At 47.3% G+C, this 19,731-nt stretch overlaps 2 protein-coding genes across 4 annotated transcripts in view; one reads left to right on the top strand and one right to left on the bottom strand.

The window, feature by feature from the left end:
- Positions 1-1,135, bottom strand: part of Copa (COPI coat complex subunit alpha) — a 44,781-nt gene extending 43,646 nt beyond the window's left edge. For all 3 annotated transcript variants that reach the window (XM_010616660.3, XM_010616661.3, XM_010616662.3), the window contains exon 1: positions 951-1,135. In XM_010616660.3, the coding sequence (XP_010614962.1) occupies positions 951-990 (40 nt within the window). In that variant the 5' untranslated portion in view covers positions 991-1,135. The remainder of the gene's footprint in view (positions 1-950) is intronic.
- A 21-nt stretch (positions 1,136-1,156) lies between these two features.
- On the top strand, positions 1,157-19,079 carry Ncstn (nicastrin). Its single transcript, XM_010616663.3, has 17 exons — positions 1,157-1,319; positions 2,539-2,643; positions 6,389-6,512; positions 7,141-7,262; positions 7,642-7,787; positions 8,687-8,837; positions 9,160-9,269; positions 9,514-9,666; positions 10,345-10,449; positions 10,602-10,679; positions 11,828-12,000; positions 13,306-13,408; positions 13,516-13,611; positions 13,867-13,954; positions 14,208-14,362; positions 14,985-15,197; positions 15,758-19,079. Exons 1-17 carry the CDS (start codon positions 1,235-1,237, stop codon positions 15,878-15,880), a joined length of 2,130 nt encoding a protein of 709 aa, XP_010614965.1. The 5' UTR covers positions 1,157-1,234; the 3' UTR covers positions 15,881-19,079.
- The last annotated feature ends 652 nt before the right edge of the window (positions 19,080-19,731 follow it).

The following is a 19,731-nucleotide window of genomic DNA, read 5'->3' as shown; positions in this document are numbered from 1 at the left end:
CTGTCAGAGGATACTAATACCCTTATTTTAAAGATGAAGAGGGCTGGGGATTTAGTTCAGTGGTTCCGCCACCTGCCTCACAAGCACAAGGTCCCTAGTTCAATCCCCGGTACCAAAAAAAAAGAGGAAATATAGATCAAGATAGTTAGTGGATATTTTAGGATTGCAAAGCAACCCCTCCAGATTCCAAAGAACAAGTTCTTAACCACTATGTTGCATCTTACTAAACATTCCAGATATATTTTTCCAGTTGTTATTGGACCTTACTTCTCTGATATTCTCATTTTAACATTTTGAGAAACTACTGCAATCTCATCCCTCCAAAATCAAAACAAAACAAAAACAGTTGCCCTTCAAAAAAGAATTACTAAACTTTATTCGCTGTTTATCTGAAATTCAAAGCAAACTGGGTTTTCTGTATTTTATCTGGTAACTCCACCGATCTCAGACATTACTGGAGCTACAGGCCTCAAAGCACTATTTCCAATAATAAGGTTCAATGGAAGCTCGGGACGTCGAGATGGCGGAGTCAGACTTCCTTATGGTAAGTAGCCAGTGCACTCTCCGAGAAAAGATACGACGACTTAAGTCCAGACTCAGTGCTCAGGGATGCTCCATACACGATCATAAAAAAGCCAAAAGGTCACAGGGCTTTAGGAACGGAAGAATAAAAGTCGGGAGCACAGCCCCCAAGAGAGGAGGGGCAGGGAAACGGGGAGCAGGCCTAAGAGGTATCCTGCGGTGCAGGAACCGTTTCAAACGTAAATCAAAGCCCCAGAGCACACAGAGAAGAGAGGACTGCAAAGCTGCCCGCTAGGCCTGACCTCCCTGGGTCTTCCTTTGGGTTATCCGGTGCGCCCAACTAGACCCGCAAATCCACCAGTTCTTTCCCGGTGACAGCGCCGCCCCTGACATCCAGCATCCATGTTACCCCTTTTCTTTTCCATTACCTTTGACTCGAGCGCTCTTGGTCTCGAACTTGGTTAGCATCCTTCACGATTAGGGCCCCGACCGCTCTGACGGCTCCGACGTCCGATTACCCGGTCCACCACTCCCTGCTGCACTTCAGACGCCTCCACGTCAGCGACCCTCACCCACAGCTCCCGGAAGCTTCGCCACATGGAACTTCCGGTCTCTGGAGCTCCGAGCCACAGAGACGGCGGCAGTCGTAGCCTAGAGAGGCCGCTAAGTGACTAGAGAGGGAACTGAGGTTTCCGCTCTGCGGAGAGGCAAGATGGCCACGGCTGGGGGCAGCACTGAAGCTGACCCGGGAAGTCGGGGTCTTCTTCACCTTCTGTCGTTCTGCGTTCTACTGACAGGTGAGGCCTCCCTGCCCGTGAGCTCAGCTCTGTAAGGGGAACAGTCCGGATCTGCCCAACCGCGAGCGCCGGTGTTTCCCTTCTGGTCCTCGCTGCCCCCTTGTCCCCCACCCTGTAAATCCTCTTTCTCTTTCGTTCCCATGACAGAAGTTCCCCCTTTCGCTGAATCTTTTATCCCTTCCCCTCCTCGGCAAGTGGTGTCCCGTCAGTCCTTCCTTCAGGCCTCTTTGTGTATTTCCAGCCTGATTTTTCTCACACTTTGTTCGGATTCCCGGATTTCTATAGAGCCTCAGCCACTCCACCCACAATCAAAAGGAACAGGTGTGAAAGTTCAGCTTCTTTTCCCGGGTTTAGACTTTCTGAGGCCAAAACAGCCTTGTTCTGTGGGAGCTATGCCGCCCATAAAATAATCCTCATTCTTTCCCGTGTTGATTCCATAAACTTCTATCCTTCATCTCTGTCCTTCATCAATAAAGTGAGACTAAGGTAGGTTATGGGTACTCTTAAGTAATGATTCAAGGAATTTAAGGCTTTTATAACGTGCATAGGTGTTTTCCTTACACACATTTACATTCTGGTGTGTGACTTTCTAGTTGCTTGAATGCTAAAATGCAAACATACCTGTAACCATGAGCAGGCTGTCCCCTAAACTCAATTTGCTTTTAAAGATCCCCAAAGGAAAACCTATAGCTGTCATTCACTATATGAACACATAATCGATCTGCTGGTGTTAGATGAACTGAACAGGTGTGTGGCATAAGGTTTCTCCCAGTTTTGTTCAGACTCTTGGGAAAAGTCTCAGAAATGTGTTTTTTATTGATGTTTTTGGTGATCTATATTTTTAGACCAGCGATCTTTTCTTAACTAGTTAGTAATTTACATACAGGATAGAAGAGCAGAAGTGTGATCTTTCATGCAACCAGCAGTTGGCATGTCTAACGTCAAACACCTTTCCATTGACAGATCACGTTTTCTCTCTTAGCTTCAGTGTCCTTTGCTTTTCATGAAGTCTTCTGAGTTACATAGCTAGGTGCTTGCTTTTTAGAGCATTTATCTATTCCAATAACGTGTCCAAGAAGTGAAAAGAATGGACATTTGTCCAATTTTAGAAAGTATGATATTGAATGATTAGCCCAAGCTGTGAATTAAGTCAGTGACATTTTAGAGGCAAGGTATTAGTGTCTCGTGGTTTCTTCTAACAGTTTTATTTTCTAATCAGGTTTGTGCAAGGGAAACTCCGTGGAGAGAAAGATCTACATTCCTTTAAATAAAACGGCTCCCTGTGTTCGTCTGCTTAATGCCACTCATCAGATTGGCTGCCAGTGTGAGTTGAAATTTTAATTGGTGTTTGTGGCCATTGATATTTCAGTTGTGCCCTAGATACTAAGAAGGATCTATGCCCATTAGGAGTCAAATTAGACTGTGTGAGTAGGAGGTGATAGAGAACCACCTGTCAAACTAACAAGATAATTAATGAGCTAACATTTAGTAAATTATATATACTAAGCTTTTTACATGTGTGTCTCATTTAAGCTCCACAGCAACCTCAATCAATTCCATTTTATAAATGATGAGACTGAGACTTAGAGAGATTGACTAACTTTCCAAGATCATGTTGATAATAAGGTATGATGCTAGGATTTGAAACCCTGGTCATCCATGTTCTAAGCCAAGATTTCTAATGATCCTTTTGTAGTGGAGAAGTCCTATAGTCTCTGGAGTCCATTCACTGCACTCTGAATATCTTTGGGGAACCAGAGTAAGCTGCTTCTTTTTTTTTCCGGTACCAGAAATCAAACTCGGGACCTTGTACTTGCAAAGCAGGTGGCGGAACCACTGAGCTAAATCCCTGGCCCCCAAAATAAGCTTCTTAAAGTCAGCTAAGTAGTTGATAAAAAGGCATTGATTATGCCAAATAGTTGGGAATATTAGTGAAGAATTTATAATTATGCTTTATAAATGTTTTTTAACACAAAATGCATGACACCATAGTTATAAAAACTATAAAAATCACAGAGGAAAAGACTTGTGATCTAAAGGCTGAATCAGTTTGTTTGCTGCTTAAGCTGTTATCTTCAGATTTTTGATATTCTCTGGATAGTAACTTTGTCAGAGTAATAGTTTTGCAAGTAAGTAAGCAGGCAAGCTGTGATCTGATCTTGGCTTCTTCATTATTGAATTGATCACCTCTGGAGTTCAGTTAACCTCTGTACTAATAATGATTGGAATAGTTTTGCACAAAGCTGAAAGTCATACTATCTTTTAATAGATGTTACTGGTGATGCTGAATAAATATCATTGTCTCAGCAATGTTCTGTATAGTTGCCTGAAACTTTTGGATTTGGTAAAAGTAAACTGAGTTACTGGAAAGTAAGAGACTTGCTCAGGGAGGTAGCTAATACTTTTTCTACCCATTCTTCCCTGAGCTACATTAATTGTCTTATGTTCCTGTACAGGGTGCACTGGAAATGGGTTGGTTGGTTCCAAACAGTCATAAATACAGTTTTTTTTGTTGGGTTCAATTTCTAAACTAGGTTTGGGGATGAAAAAGTCAGGTCCATAGTGGGCTGAGGTCAGGCTGCTGGACCTGCCAGAACCTCGCTGTAAATGCAAAATGCTAGGACCCCATCCTCCTGGAGTTGGGCTCTGAGAAATCCCCTTTGGAAATGAGTCATTCCGCTGTGTGTTCTTCAAGGGGCCCAGTGGGAGGCAAAGCAATAGTCTCTAGAGATGAGGCCAAGTGCCAGTGTACAGAGAAACAAGAGGGGAAGGGCTGGACTCTGGATACTTCCTCATTAAGATCTTGTTTCCTTTTCAATCTACTTATTTCTAAGTCTTACTTCATCATATCTGTCTATCCTTACTTAGCAGGCTACGCCCTCTTTAATTGGAGTTGGCTAGCATCATAAAACTAAGGAGAAAAAGAGATCCAGATTTGATTTTTGATTATAATGACCTGTTTTTACTGGATCCTTAAAATATTCAAAGAGAGCGATCTATGTAAGTTTCTTCTTCCTTCCTGCCTCCCTTGTTTTTTCTATCCCCATTGGATGTGGCAAGTAAGGATAGAAAAGCTGTTCTTCACTGATGGTCCAGAGAAAGGAAGCAAGACTACATAATCGCCTGTTACCCAGATTAAAGTCCACGTTCCTTCAGCCCAGTATCATAAGCTTATTTTCTTTCTGTTCTTCCTAGAGCTGAAGTTACATATTTTTTTAATTTGCCACCAGCTTTTTCTGGTCTTATGTTTTAAATGCTGTGGCAGACTGTTGTTTGAACTTTCATCGATATCTGGATCTTAACTAAAGTTGTTCCAGGCTCTGCTGTTCTTCATTATTTTATTATGACCATTGACATGGACTTGTTAAATATTTATTATTTATAAGCCATAGTTAAATGTCGGGAGCCCTGCCTTCATGTCTAGATTTTATCAGATCACATAGAAGGAAACTTTTGCTCAGCTACCAGTTAGGAACTGGTTATCATTTTTGTCTCTTGCTTGTTATGAGTATTTTGGTTCCTTGGTCTAGAAGCACATTTCTCATACCTGACTCTATATATTAAAGAAATACATATGGTTAGGCATGGTGGTGCATGCCTATAATCCAGCTACTCAGGAGGCTAAAGCAGGAGAATCACAAGTTCAGGTCCAGCCTCAGCAATTTAGGGAGACTCTATCTCAAAATAAAAAGTAAAGAGAGTTGGCAGTATAGCTCAGTGATAGAGCATTTGCCTCACATGTGTGAAACCTTGGGTTCAAGTACCAGCACCCTCCCCTGTGCCCCACAAAGAACTATTTGTGGTATGTTTTGAAAATACATGTCCCTGTCCCCATCTCTAGTGATTTTAATTTCAGAGATATAAGGTAGTACCCAAACATCTGTATTTGTTAAAATTCCATGGGCTGGGGATGTGGTTCATTGGTAGAATGCATGAGTAGCATTCACGAAGCCCTGGCTTCAATCCCTAGTGCAAAAATATAGACAAAAAACAACAAAAAAACTTTCAAAGTGATTCAAATACACAGTCAGGGATGAATCCTCTTGCTCTAGGATATTTGTGAATATCACATTCAGCCTTTATACAGTAGACTGAGAGGGACCCTGTGGGATGTTTGTACATGGAACTTGGGTTTTGCCAAATGCCTCAATTTCTGTAGAGTTTGAGACATTTTGGACTGTGGATCATCTATCCGCTAGATTAGGACTTCCCAATCTTTGTCACATCGTGAGATGCATAGAAATATTATTTGTGTAGCATCTTGCATGTATAGAAGTGGATTTACTTGTAGTGCACCCTGGGGTAAATGATATCTTCTCCTGGCTGCCAGTGTCCAACCTGGGGACTTTGGAAACCTGAGCTCCCCAGGAAGTAGGGCAGTCTATCATTACATCTCAGATCCATTCAAGGACTGTCATTGGGGATCTCTGTTCTTGAGACCTCAGAGTTCTGAATTAAGCTCACCTAAAACTAGCCAGGAGCAAGTTTTAGGAATGGTGCAGGAATAGTGATCTGGGAAGGCTACTGGGGCCAAGGGAGTCTGCATGTGTTTTCATGAAGGAAGATTCAAAGCCAGGGGTCTAAACTAGAAATCTAGAATCTGGCGTTTCCTACAGAAAATGAAGATTTGAAACTTGATTCTATTCTAGAATCTTGTGTTTACGAGTAAATGACTAAATTTGGGAAAAAACATGAAGACCATACATAGAGCCTTTCTGGCATTTAATGAACACTACTGATAAGTCGTCTTGGATGCTTTTGTTTTTTGTTTTTGTTTTTGTTTTTTATATCAGGGATCAAACTTAGGACCTTGTGCTTGTGAGGCAGGCAGTGGAACCACTAAGCTAAATCCCTGGCCCTTCTTGGACTCTTTTGTCCTCCGTTCCTTCTTCATATGCCCTTCTTCATATGGAGCAAGAGCAATTCAGCTTTCCAATTTAAGACCAGAGGTGGCTGAGGTCACCCAAATATATTGTGGCATCTTTAGAGATAAAAGATCTGCAGGATCAGTAAGGTAGTCGGAATTGTCAGTTGTGGGAGCTTTAATTCTATGCATTCTGTCCTGGCAGCTTCAATTAGTGGGGACACAGGGGTTATCCACGTAGTGGAGAAAGAAGAGGACCTGCAATGGGTGTTGACAGATGGCCCCAACCCTCCTTACATGGTTCTGCTGGAAGGCAAGCTGTTTACCAGGTAAGAACTGGATGTGCCTGTTGGGAAAATATATGTAAAGAAGGAAAGATTTGGTGAGCAGTCTTCACACTTATGAGCCTGCCCTGTCCAGTCAGGAGAGCACAGAGTCACTCTTCAGAAAGGAAGAGTAACCATCAAATAGAATAATCTCAGTGATCTTAAAAATAGAGTTCAATGGGCCAGGGATTTAGCTTGGTGGTTCCGCTTCGCAAGGACCTGAGTTCGATCCCTAGTACCAAAAAAAAAAAAAAAAAAAAAAAAAAAAAGAGTTTGACCCAGGCAGTGCCACACACTTGTGATCTCAGCCATTCAGGAGGCTGAGACTGAACGATCACAAATTCAAGGCCAGTCTGGGCAACTTAATAGAGACCTTATCTCCCCCCACAAAAGAAGAAAGAAGGTACAACTCTAGGGAGGAAGGAATGGTGCCTGAGATCTCTGGGTGACAAGGTAACTGGGACTAACCCTGAACTCAGTTTGGGCCACAGTCCAGGCCCAGAAATTAGAGACTGTAAAGAGAAGTGACAGTTCTGGTCCTCCTGGTTCTCTATTCATTTCTATCCTGAGGAGCACAGTTCTGACTACCTGATGTCTTCCTGTCTCTCATGGCACTTCCTGTCTGTTCCAGGCATGTAATGGAGAAGCTGAAGGGAAAAAATAGTCGGATTGCTGGTCTTGCAGTGACCTTGGCCAAGCCCAGTCCCACCCCCGGCTTCTCTCCTAGTGTGCAGTGCCCAAATGATGGGTTTGGTAAGATTGCAAAAGAAGACTCACTGCTGCTTCCGTTTTGAGCCTGTGGTGGGGATGTGTGTGTCTGCTTGTGTTGTAAGCAGGTGAATCCCAGACAGAAGATAGTATTTGCCTTTGCCATTCATCCCCCACCTTGTTCCTCTTCATTTTCCTTCCATCATCCCTATGTGTCACATGCTGAGAGCCCTAATCTGTCAGCCTAGTGTCCCTTGATCTCTACTTCATTGTGGATGGTGTTAGATTCTGCATCTTTGAGTCACTGCCCCTTTTTGAACTCTTAATCCCAATTCTGTGATATCCTAACCTTCCTCCCTCACCTCGTTCCTAAGTGTTTGGTGTCTTCATAACCTATCTTCTAACCCCTCCTTTCTACCTGCAGGTGTTTACTCCAATTCCTATGGGTCAGAGTTTGCCCACTGCAAAGAAAAGCCATGGAATCCTCTTGGCAGTGGCTTGGCTTATGAAGACTTTAGTTTCCCCATCTTTCTTCTTGAAGATGAAAATGAAACCAAGGTCATCAAGCAGGTAATAACTCTGACACCTCCTGGCAATTCCATTGAGAGACAGAATTATTTTTCAGGCTTTCCTCCTGTTTGGAGGAAGGCTCATTGTATTAGCACATACTTTGAAAACAGTTGCTCCAAAAAAAGAACCAAGAAATTCATTTTCCTCACGTTTCCCTCTCCTACTTCTTTCCTGCCTGATATAATAGCATGAAAGGCTTTTAGACTAGATGAACATAAAAAGAATATTTGACAGAATAATATGAAACAAGGAATTCAGCCCTGGTTAAGATTTAAAAAAAAAAAAAAAAAAAAAAAGTGCTGAGCATGGGGCTGCTCACCTATAATTCCAGCAGTCAGAGGGCTGAGGCAGGAGAATCATGGTTTGAAGCCAGCCTGGGCTCCATAGTGACACCATGTCTCAAAAAGCCAAAAACAACAAAAGAGTATTAGACTAGGAGTTAAGAGATTCCTTTTAGTTCAGTAAATTCTGAGATTCTTTTTAGCCCTAATATGCTCTTAGTTTTAGTCAGGCTTCTTCGTTTGACACAAGAGCAGTTAAGAGATTTATTCAAAGTTATAAGGTGAGTTGATGTCCAAGCTGTCTTGAATCTTATTTTTGATCTCTGGATCAGTGCTCCTTATGTCAAATCACATTAAGAACAGTGGCTGAAGCTCCAGATTGGGCCAAGCCATTTGGGATGGGATAAGTTCATCTGTTCCAAGTAAGCCAATGAGCCCATGCCCTCTTCCACCTACTGAGTAGTTTTTCTGTTTGACCTTATAGGTCCTGTGGTTATACCAAGACACCTGTAGCTCAGGGACAAATGTTTAAGGATGGAGCTGGGCCTTCCACTTCCTGGGAAGTAGGGGAGGGACTCCACAGCTGTCTGTCTCAGTGGGGTCCCTCTCCCCTTCCAGTGCTATCAAGATCACAACCTGAGTCAGAACGGCTCAGCACCGGCCTTCCCGCTGTGCGCCATGCAGCTCTTCTCACACATGCACGCCGTCATCAGCACTGCCACCTGCATGCGGCGCAGCTTCATCCAGAGCACCTTCAGCATCAACCCAGGTAGGACTGATCTCAGCCATGCTGAGGTCCTGCAGTGGGGAGGAGGACAGGGCCAGGCCAGGTAATAGGGACAAGACCATGGTGGGGATGGAGTGGGCCTGGGCAGCAAGCGCTGGGTGGGAGAAGTATCAACGGTTGTGCACATTGTAGGCAGCTTATACCTGAAGTAAGTACAAGATAGCAGAGAAACCAACCTGGACCTGCGGAAGTAGAGAAAATGGCCCAGAGTCCTTGGAGCACTGGTCAGAGAGGTCTCATGGGCCTTCTTTACAGCTGTCCTTTTCCTCAGTCCTAGTCATCTCATGGTTTGTGTCCCACTCAGAAATCGTCTGTGACCCCCTCTCTGACTACAATGTATGGAGCACGCTCAAGCCTATAAATACATCTGGGACATTGGAGCCTGATGATAGGGTGGTGGTTGCGGCTACCCGGGTGAGTGTTGGACCCTGATCAGTATGGGCAGGGCTGGCTCAGAAAGAGCTGGCAGGCCTCTCCTGGGCCTATCTGATTTCAGAGTTGCTACACTAGACAGCCTCAGGGGGAGGTTGAGCTGGGCAGTGTGAAACTGGTTCTGTCCTTTGCCCTAGCACATTCTCTTGGCTGGAATTGGAAAGGGTACTTGGGCCTATTCCTCATTTCCAGTTCTAAAGCGTGCATCCTCTGCTTCTGTACCCAGCTGGACAGTCGTTCCTTCTTCTGGAATGTGGCCCCCGGGGCTGAAAGTGCTGTTGCCTCCTTTGTCACCCAGCTGGCTGCAGCCGAAGCCTTGCAAAAGGCACCTGATGTGACCACCCTGACCCGCAATGTCATGTTTGTCTTCTTCCAAGGAGTAAGGGTTCTTCACCTGAGGCTGGGCAGCAGGGTGTGGGGCTGGCTCTTGGTTGGGACAACCCCAACACTCAACTTGTCAATCAGTGCGGAGAGAGATTTTGAATGTGTCTATATGTGTCTCCTTTGGAGTTTTATTTTAGGAAGCTTTTATGCCCTTGCATTACCAACTCCCTCACTCCCCCACCATAAGATCTATCTGAGGCCTCCTTTTACTTTCTTTTTTTTTTTTTTTTTTTTTTTTTTTTGATACTGGGGAGTGAACTCAGGACTGATGCCACTGAGTTAAATCCCCAGCTTGGCCTCCTTTTGCTCTTATTGTCTGCATCCCCTTTCTGCTCTGTGAGGGATCCTACCACTTCCTGCTGGCACCACAGCTTGTCTAGCCTGAGGAATAGCAGACACATAATTGTCCATGTTCCCTTTGAGCCTTTACGAAGCCCATTTCTGGGCTGGAGAAGTCCTGTGGTTCATACATGTGAGAGATGATCACAGCGGGGACTTCAAGGAAGGAGGAGGGGAAGTCACATGGCCGTGTGAGCTGACTGACCAGCAGTTGTGAAGGCCCCAGGTGGTAGATTTCCTGCCTATAGTTTTGATGACTTGGCCTTCCTTGAGGCTGCCCTAACCCTTTGGAACTTCTGTGGCTTTTCTTATTCATCTCTGCCTCCTCCCCCAGGAAACTTTTGATTACATTGGCAGCTCAAGAATGGTCTACGATATGGAGAAGGGGAAGTTTCCTGTGCGGTTAGAGAACATAGATGCATTTGTGGAACTGGGACAGGTGCGGCTTGTGTCCTTCCTACTTAAAGCTTCCTCTTCCATTCTGCTGTCCTTGCTGCAGGCACCACCCTCCTCTTCCCCTGACTCCTTCCCCCAGGTGTGGGCCAGAACAGAAGACTGACTGTAAGTGTTGCTGCTTCATCCTTCCCCCAGGTGGCCTTAAGAACATCTCTAGAGCTCTGGATGCACACGGATCCCATGTCTCAGAAAAACGAGTCTGTTCAGAACCAGGTAACCCAGTAGCTCAGAGTACGGACCTCATACCCAACCCCTGCCTTGCTCCCACCAATCCCTGGGGCCTGTGAGGCAAGATAAAGAAAGGATTCAATTGGGTTTTGGCCATAGGATGACTATCCCAGCCATTATTATTTGCTGGGAAGAGTTGTTGTGAGCTCAGTGACATCCCAGTGATTCCCTGGATTGGGAGTTCTCTGGCCATTTGATGCTTAGCAAGTGACTATTGCCCATTAAGGACAAGTGAGAGACTAGCTCCCTCTTCTCCTTGCTGTCCTGCCAAGTCTTGCCTATGTGAGACTCCCTGCCCAAATTGTCTCATTATTTTCCACTTTCCCTTATTCTTTTTTTCTCTTTTTGGTGGTGCTGGGGATTGAACTGAACCCAGACCTTCACACTGAACTATGCCCCCAACCCTTGTCTTTTCTTTTTTTTTTTTTTTGAGATGGGGATCTCAGTTGACCAGGCTAGGCTCAAACTCATGATGCTGGCCGGGCATGGTGGCTCACGCCTGTAATCCCAGCACTTGGGAGACTGAGGCAGGAGGATCACTGTGAATTCGAGACCAGCCTGGACTACATAGTGAGTTCCAGGTCAGTTTCAACTACATAGTGAGACCCTGTCTCAAAAAACAAAAACAAAAACAAAAAAAACAAAACTCATGATGCTCCTGCCTCAGCCTCCTGAGTGCTGGGATTACAGGGCTGCCCCACCATCCTTAGCATGTTCTCTACTTTCCTCACGCCTCACGCCTGTAATCCCAGCACTTGGGAGACTGAGGCAGGAGGATCACTGTGAATTCGAGACCAGCCTGGACTACATAGTGAGTTCCAGGTCAGTTTCAACTACATAGTGAGACCCTGTCTCAAAAAACAAAAACAAAAACAAAAAAAACAAAACTCATGATGCTCCTGCCTCAGCCTCCTGAGTGCTGGGATTACAGGGCTGCCCCACCATCCTTAGCATGTTCTCTACTTTCCTACCTCTTGCTCAAGGCCCTCCCTCCCTGCCAGGTTCAGCTTTAGACCTGAGTTTGGCCATGCATTCCTCTTCCTACCACCGCCTTTATTGTCATTCCTGCTCTGAGAGAACCTCCTGCTTTCTGTTCCCCACCTCTCATCACTCGGTCTCCCTCACTCCCTTAGGTAGAGGACCTTCTGGCCACACTGGAGAGGAGTGGTGCTGATGTACCTGATGTTGTCCTCAGAAGAATTAATCAGTCCCATGCCCTCCCACCATCTTCTCTGCAGCGATTTCTTCGAGCTCGAAACATCTCCGGTGTTGTTCTGGCAGACCATAATGATTCCTTCCATAACCTGTAAGAATCCCTGGGTCCTGCACCCTTCTCAAAGGGAGTCTGTACTGCATTCTAGGAGAAAGGTTGCCATCTTTGCTTTTCTCACACAACCTCCTCCAAAACCTCCAGGCAGTTTGAGTTTTTTGCTCAGTGGTCTGTGCACATCCAACCTAGTCCCCTCATTGACTTGATGTCCACTTAGAAAATCATCTTCACCCTCAGCCCTTTGTAGTGTAGTCATCCTACACTGGTTCACTGCTCTTGGCTTCTCCTGGGCCTTGAGCTCCTCAGGGCTGCCAGCAGAGGGCAGTGTCTCAAACAGGAGCATGGGAAAGTGGAGGTTCCTCAGCTGGAGGAGAGAGCCGCCCAGGGGCCTGCCGATGGGTACTGCCCACAGGTACTACAAACAGTACTGGTGCTTGTAACTTGTTCTTGTCATGTGGTAGATACATGTGAGTCTGCGCTGATGGGGCTGCAGAGATCAGAAGTCACACACAGACAGTTACATCTTTCCCGGTCTGGGACCCTAAGCTGCGCTAAACTTGGTGCCTGGGATTATGAGACTTTTCATACAGGCTAGATTGCTACCTCCTCAGCCTCCCTAGGGCCAAACGAGTTTCTGAATAAAAATGCTTAAGCTTTGGCTCTCCAACTCTAGCAGTCCATGTAGGAGAGTAGCATTAGGGTCAGCTTGTCTTCTGCAGATCATTCCTCAGCACCAGCTGTGGGGTGAGTGGTAGTTCTTCATTTAAATCATTTTGTTAAGTGAGCGTGTGGGGTGGGGATTTATTAGAGCTCCCTTAACCCCTCTTTTTTTTTTTCTTCCTTAGCCCCTCTTTTAAAATCTTTTTTCCATGGGGCTCCCTGAGACCCATTGTGCTGATTTGGTTGGATGTATTTGTACAAAACTGTGAGCATTCCTGACCCTAATACCTGCTAATCCTTCCTCTGCTCCCAGCCACCCCTCTATTCATGGGAACAATCATACAAGTATTCTGATGATGTGTGCAGAGTCCTCTGAAAAGTCTCTGAATCATCTTTCTATGTGTCCAGCCCAGACAATATAAAGAGTCTCCTGTACTTAAAGATCTCAGCTTATTTACCTTGCTGCCTCACCCATCAGAAAAGTCTCTGTATTTCATTAGCCACCCCCACCATCGCATTCTTCATGCCTTCTTTGAGAATGGATCCCGACCTTCTTTCTCTCTTTTCCCCTGGATGATGAAAAATACAATAGCAAAGTCCTGCATAGGGGTATTTGAGTAGGAAAGGGGCAAGGTCCTGGCTGATGAATGTAGCCAAGGCTCATGCCGGCTTTCCTGGCAGCTATTACCAAAGCATTTACGACACTGCTGAGAACATTAATGTGAGCTATCCTGAGTGGCTGAGCCCTGAAGAGGACCTGAACTTTGTGACAGACACGGCCAAGGTACCCAGGCTGGGTGGGAGCATGGGGGGCACAGTGACAGTGGTTAGAATTCCAGTGCCTGAGCTCGGAGAGATGAACCATTCAGCCCCTCTGCTCATCTGCCACAGGCCCTGGCAAATGTGGCCACAGTGCTGGGACGTGCACTGTATGCACTTGCAGGAGGAAGCAACTTCAGCGACATGGTTCAGGCTGATCCCCAGACGGTAAGAGCTGATGGCTCCACGTCTGTCCCTGATGACACAGCGGGCTGCCCCATCCTTTACATCCTTGCCTAGCCTCCTAAACTTTGGAATTCACCATGCCTCTGGATGCTCTTGGGTGGGCCTCATCTCTGCCCTTAGTGAGCTGCCACCATCTCTCAGCCCCAGACTGGGTCATGCCAGAATCATGTTCACTGATTCTTCTTGCTGGCCTTGTTTGAAGTCACAGGTTTTCTCTTCCTGCTGTTCCAATCATAGGTCACCCGCCTGCTCTATGGGTTCCTGATTCAAGCCAACAACTCTTGGTTCCAGTCTATCCTTAGACAGGATCTGAGGTCCTACTTGGGTAAGCATCTGGTGTGAGAAGGGGACCCTAAACCATGGTAAGGTATGGTGGAAAAGGCATCATTTTGGTTTAATCTTTATTCTTTTTTTTTTTTTACCCCTCTTCTGTTTTCCTTTCTCCTGATGTGTGTTGGATCCTTTTCTTGTACTTTCTCTTCCGTGGCTCTTGCCAATCTGGGACTCTTCCTTTTTCTGCCTAACCCTCAATCACCTTGCACCCACCAAATCCTCCGTTCCCTTTGGCCTGCAATCAGGAGACGGGCCTCTTCAGCATTACATCGCTGTCTCCAGCCCCACCAACACCACTTATGTCGTGCAGTATGTCTTGGCAAATTTGACTGGCAAGGTGATCGACCTCACTCGAGAGCAGTGCCAGGATCCAAGTAAAGTTCCAAATGAAAACAAGGATGTGAGTGGTGGTGGGTGTCGGAGGTACCCTGGGGGCTCTTTCCCTTGGGGAAGTCAGAGGATCTTCTAGACTCAGGTAGACCTACGTGTTGGGATGGAGAGGTGGAGGGATGCAGTCCTGTGAACTTGAGAACAGAGGCCTGGGTGAGGCAGGTGGTGGAACCACTGAGCTAAATACCTGGCTTTTTTCTTAAGTTTTTTTTTTTTTTTTTTTTTTTTGGTACCGGGGATCGAACTCGAGTCCTTGTGCTTGCAGAGGCCTGGGTGAGGCAGGTGGGGGAACCACTGAGCTAAATACCTGGCTTTTTTCTTAAGTTTTTTTTTTTTTTTGGTACCGGGGATCGAACTCGAGTCCTTGTGCTTGCAGAGGCCTGGGTGAGGCAGGTGGGGGAACCACTGAGCTAAATACCTGGCTTTTTTCTTAAGTTTTTTTTTTTTTTTGGTACCGGGGATCGAACTAGAGTCCTTGCGCTTGCAGAGGCCTGGGTGAAATTGAACCACCTAAAGGGTAAAGGGATAATAGCCAGTTAGCTCAGTTGGATCAAGTGTGGTGCTAACAGGGCTGAAGGGAGCAGCTGAGAAGAGGATGTCAGCCCTGTGTTGTGGCCCATCTCCCTGTGCAGCTGTATGAGTACTCATGGGTTCAGGGCCCTCTGAGTTCCAACGAGACGGACCGGCTGCCCCGGTGCGTGCGTTCCACTGCACGACTGGCCAGGGCCTTGTCACCTGCCTTCGAACTGAGTCAGTGGAGCTCCACCGAATACTCTACATGGACTGAGAGCCGCTGGAAAGACATTCGGGCTCGGATATTCCTGGTTGCCAGCAAAGAACTTGAGGTGAGACCGCAGGAGGAGAGGTGGCAGTGAACCAGTTGACTTCTTTCTGTTGTCTCATTCCCCTCCCATCTGCCTTTTGCCATCAGTTTGCAGTGCAAAAGCTGCAAATCCATACTTGGTCTGCGTGTCCCATTGACAGGCTTCTCCTCACTGGTACTTAGACTGTATGTTTATCCTAGAGAAGCCCATGGATCCCAGAAGTGCCTCTGGGGCTCCTGCTCCCACCTGTGTCCCCAGCCAGCACAGTGGAGATGAGTCAGTCACGGAGCCCCTGTCATCAGTCAGTAGTGTAGCTGCCACAAGGGAATCAAAGCTGTGGGCCTTCCCTTCAGGATGCTTAAGATCTAATGCAAGAAGGAAGAACAGAGAAACTTCTCTTTTCAAATGAGGAGAGTTAAGTCTGTAGATTAGGAAGGTATTGCCCATGACTGTTCTATATATGGTGCCTGAAGCCAACAGCAGAATTCTGGTGTCCCTGTGTCCCAGCCCCAGTTAACCTAAATGCACTGAGTTCTGAGGACACCTTTCTCTTCCCTCTCCACACCCTTCCTCCCTTGCAGTTTATCACCCTGATAGTGGGCTTCGGCATCCTCGTCTTCTCTCTCGTCATTACCTACTGCATCAATGCCAAAGCCGATGTCCTTTTCATTGCTCCCCGAGAGCCAGGAGCTGTGTCTTACTGAAGAGGCCCCCAGCTTTCCCTGCCAGCTCAGCACTTCACTTCCAAGATCATTTGTCCCATTGGGAACAAACCACTAGTTTGTCACTGGATCTTCTTTGGGCCTGTCTCAGACTGGAGTTAATATAAAGGAGTGGAACTGTCCAGAAGAAATAAGCAAGTCACTCTGCCTCCCCACCTCCCTTCTCCAGTTCCTCCTTTCCCCTCTCTCTGCAAGATTCTGGGATTATAATAGAAGCTTCCTGCTCCTGTTCAACTCCCAAGGTCCCCACTCCTACCTGCCCGTCCTAAGGACGCCCAGCCCTATTCTCCCAGCCCTGTTCTCCCCTCTGTGTCCCTTCTCGCCCCCACCCCATCCCTGTACCCAACCACTTTGCAGACCAGGAAGAAGGAGGCGAAGGGCTGAACATCAGGGTTCTGCCACGGTGAACCTCTGAAGAGGAGGACAAGGTTCTCTGGGCCGAGCCTGCTGTTCCTTCCCACTGTCTGTTCTCCAGATCCTCAGTTGGCACATTAGGGTGGGCGTGCTGCTGGGTGGGTATCCCACCTCCAGCCCATGGTGCCCAGGTGTACTTTTTATTAAGCTGTAATATCTATTTTGTTGGTTTTTTTCCTTTTTTTTTTTTTTGTAAATATATAAATAGGGAGTTTCATTAAAATAGATTATCCCACACAGCTTATACTCTTACCTGTTACTCTTCCCCAACCATCAAGTTTAGGACAACCTATGTGCTGTGCTGGTGGGACTGGATGTCAGTGAAATTGTTACCTTGGGTGAAGACCCAAGGAGGATTCCCCCATCGAGGACTTTGCAATCCTTTTAAAACAAGGGCTCTTGGCTGAGCTCTGGAGCCTGGGTGCCCCACTTAAAAGAGCAGCCTTAGCCTAGTTTCTTCTTGCTCTGGTAGTGGACAGGTGCTTTATTCACTCTGTGCCCCTGGCTAGGTACAGAGATAAAGTGAAGACAGCCCTTTGAGGTTCTCATAGTTGGGGTGAGGAAAGAGTGTGCGACTCATCCAGAATGCTCTCTGGATATGTTGCACGTGTGGGTCCCTGTGCAGTAGCATGTGGTGGGATTCAGGGCAATGGGTGATAGCTGAGTAGGCACGAATGAGTTCCCCAGGTGTGGAAGCACAGTCAAGCAGAGGCAGGAGTCATGCTTGGGAAATGGTGCTGTTCGCGTGCCTGAGCCATGAAAATCGGCAGGAGTTGAGGCTGGGGCAGACCTAAGGATCTTGGGTGACCTGCGAAGGAGTTTGGACCTTCTGTGGGCAGTCGGCTTTTTGGGGACCAAAACCAGAGTGGTTTAGAACTATTTCAGAAGGAACCACAGCTCTGGAAAGGCTGTAATTTTGTGGGTCTTCATGGAGGCAGAATTCTGGATTATTGCAGAACTGCTAAGTGATCGTGGGCAGCGGCTGAGTCAGCTGAAGGGGGAAGAGAAGTGGCAGGGTGGGAGCAGAGGCCCAGCCTTTGCCGGCCAGGAAGCCGCTGTGACACATGCCTGAAGGCCAGCGGCAAGGGAAAGCTGGCTGAGAGCGCGCATCCCCCCCACTCCTTAGTTCTCTGGTTGGGCTGTTTGCCTTTGCGAATCCTGCTGAGAGGAGATCATTTTTCTTCAGGTTTCTCTCCAAGTTCCCTCAAGGGGGCACGTTTGGGGTCCTGAGATAGGAAAAACACCCTGCTGCTTCCCCGCCCCAGCCCCCCAGTTGGAGCTGGAGAAGCTGTGTGCTATGCTGGCGGGAGCTGAACACAGCTGCCACTGTGTCTGGGCCGGCTCCATGCCTCCCTCGGCCAACAGGTCTCCCAGCGGGCAGAGCAGTAAACTCCCTCATCCTGCTGGCAGCTTTGGGAAGTGAGGACATGGCTGGGTACCAGGGAGGGGGCTGAACGGCGAATCACAGGCGTGGGCAGAATCAAGAGATCAGGGTGGGTAAGAAGGGTACAAGATGCAGAGCCCTCAATATCTTGGCCACCTCTACCTAAGGGAGAATCCTAAACACAAACTTGTCTTCTGCCTTCCATGCTCCTTAACCCCACCCACAAATGGGCCCTTCCTTGCCCTGGCTCTGGGAGAGGCCAGGCGGGCACCCTGGGAGGCGTGCAGCCACCCAGATGACCACCGGAACTGGCACACACCCTCCCTCTCAGTGACCATCATGCTGGTGCCTCACCACTTGGCCCTTGTGCCCTAAAGACCGTAAGTGTCTGGCTGGCAGTGTATTAACGGCCATATCCTTTTTGACCCGTTTCCCTCCCCTGCATCTAGGCCTTGTTCATCCTGCCTTCTGAACAGAATCATCTTCCAGCCCTTTCCCCTCCCTGAGGGCTCCCCTTCTGCCCACTGCTAGTCCACTATGCCCCTTCTCTTCCTCGCAATCCCTACCCTGGTCTCCAGGTCTCTGTGGTATCTACCTGTTGACATCTCGCCTGTTCCCTCAAGGTTGCCCCTGAAGGTTTCTAGCAGCTGATTTCTTTTTCCTGGCTTCTGGGTAAAGGGGTTACTGCTTCCTGTTTCTCATCTCTGGGTCACTGCTCCTAAAGGCACATCCTGGGAGTTTTTTTTTTTTTTTCTTCCTTTAATCTAGATTCTGATGCTGTATATTGAGATCCTTACTCAGTACAGGACTTTTGTTTCTTCAAGGGAACTTACAGTAAGACCTTGGGAATTACGTGTATGATCTAACTCTTTTTTGGTCTAACTCATTTGATAGATGAGGAAACTAGTCCAGAGGAACAGTGTGGCTTTGTCCAGGGCCACACAGCAAATAAAGAGTTGGGACTAGAACATGTCATGTCCACAGCCACCCAAGCAGCTGAAGCTGCCGTAGACATTTGTTGAGCACAGCTATGGGCAAGGCGCTCTGTCCCAGCATCTGAAAGGGCTAAGAAAGGTGGTGCCTTCCCTGCAAGACTTCAAATCCACAGTCCCGATGGCAGGAAGGGGCCCAACAAGATAAAGAACCAGGCGTGGCTGTGTATGCTCCTTGCAGGATCAGTGCCCTAAACAGGTTTCTCCTGAGTTCAGAGGATGGAGGATTTTCTTTCCGCTGGGCCAGGGAGGAGGAGCCTCGTGATGTGGGAAGAACTCAGGACCAGATTTTCTGGTCTGCTGCTAATGCTGTGTGACTTTGGGAGGGGCATCCTGTGTTCTCATCTATAAAGTACATTTGGACAAGGGGCTGCTCTCAGGTCCACCCTGGCTCTGTCTTGTTCTGGGAAGGGACAGCTGGAACCATACCCCCCCCCAACCCTCTCACCCTAAACTCCTCAGGGCAGGGGCCATTTCAAAGGCTGATCAATTCATGAACTTGGAGATAGCAGAGTTCTAGGGTGGGATGCCTGAGGGGCACTGTTGTCTCCTAGCCCAGGGATAGCAGGAATTTGGAATATTGTGGCATAACATAATATAAAAGAGACCCTGTCACTCCACAGCCAACCCTCACAAAAACAAGAAAAAAGAAAGGGGTGGAAATGGGAGAAAGAAAAATGGAAAGGAAGGTGAAGGGAGGAAAAGAAAAGGGAAAAAGCCTTGGCAAGAATGGGCGGAATTGATAAGGAACAGAGGCCCTTGGAAGGTTGGGGTTGTGAGGGCTTCAGGATGGATTATTATTTCTTGAATTCAAACACAGAGGCACAAGAGCTCCACGCTCCTGCTGTGGAGAGGGGCAGGGGTAGCCCTTTGGCCCTGGCAGGGGAAGCGTAGAGCAGAAGTGAAGGTCATCTCAGGAGGCCCAGAAGAAGCCATTCGTTGGAGGTGATGCAACTGTGGGCAAATGTTTCCAGCCTCTGGCTCTGGCTGGGTGGCTGCTCAGGGCTGGAGCTAGGACCCTGGAGTCCGGACTCTCTCCAACT

This window comes from Fukomys damarensis, unplaced genomic scaffold, assembly GCF_012274545.1.
Source record: "Fukomys damarensis isolate Sample0158 unplaced genomic scaffold, DMR_v1.0_HiC HiC_scaffold_19, whole genome shotgun sequence".
Classification (NCBI taxonomy): domain Eukaryota; kingdom Metazoa; phylum Chordata; class Mammalia; order Rodentia; family Bathyergidae; genus Fukomys; species Fukomys damarensis.
The sequence above is the reverse complement of the archived record's forward strand: the minus strand, read 5'-3'. Positions and strand labels throughout refer to the sequence as shown.

What these genes read in the sequence shown, in the direction of transcription:
- Ncstn (XM_010616663.3), top strand. Translation starts at nt 1,235, where the DNA reads ATGGCCACGGCTGGGGGCAGCACTGAAGCTGACCCGGGAAGTCGGGGT. An exon ending in GTTCTGCGTTCTACTGACAG is followed by an intron (nt 1,320 to 2,538) that starts GTGAGGCCTCCC and finishes TTTTCTAATCAG; the next exon opens with GTTTGTGCAAGGGAAACTCC. An exon ending in ACGAGTCTGTTCAGAACCAG is followed by an intron (nt 10,680 to 11,827) that starts GTAACCCAGTAG and finishes TCACTCCCTTAG; the next exon opens with GTAGAGGACCTTCTGGCCAC.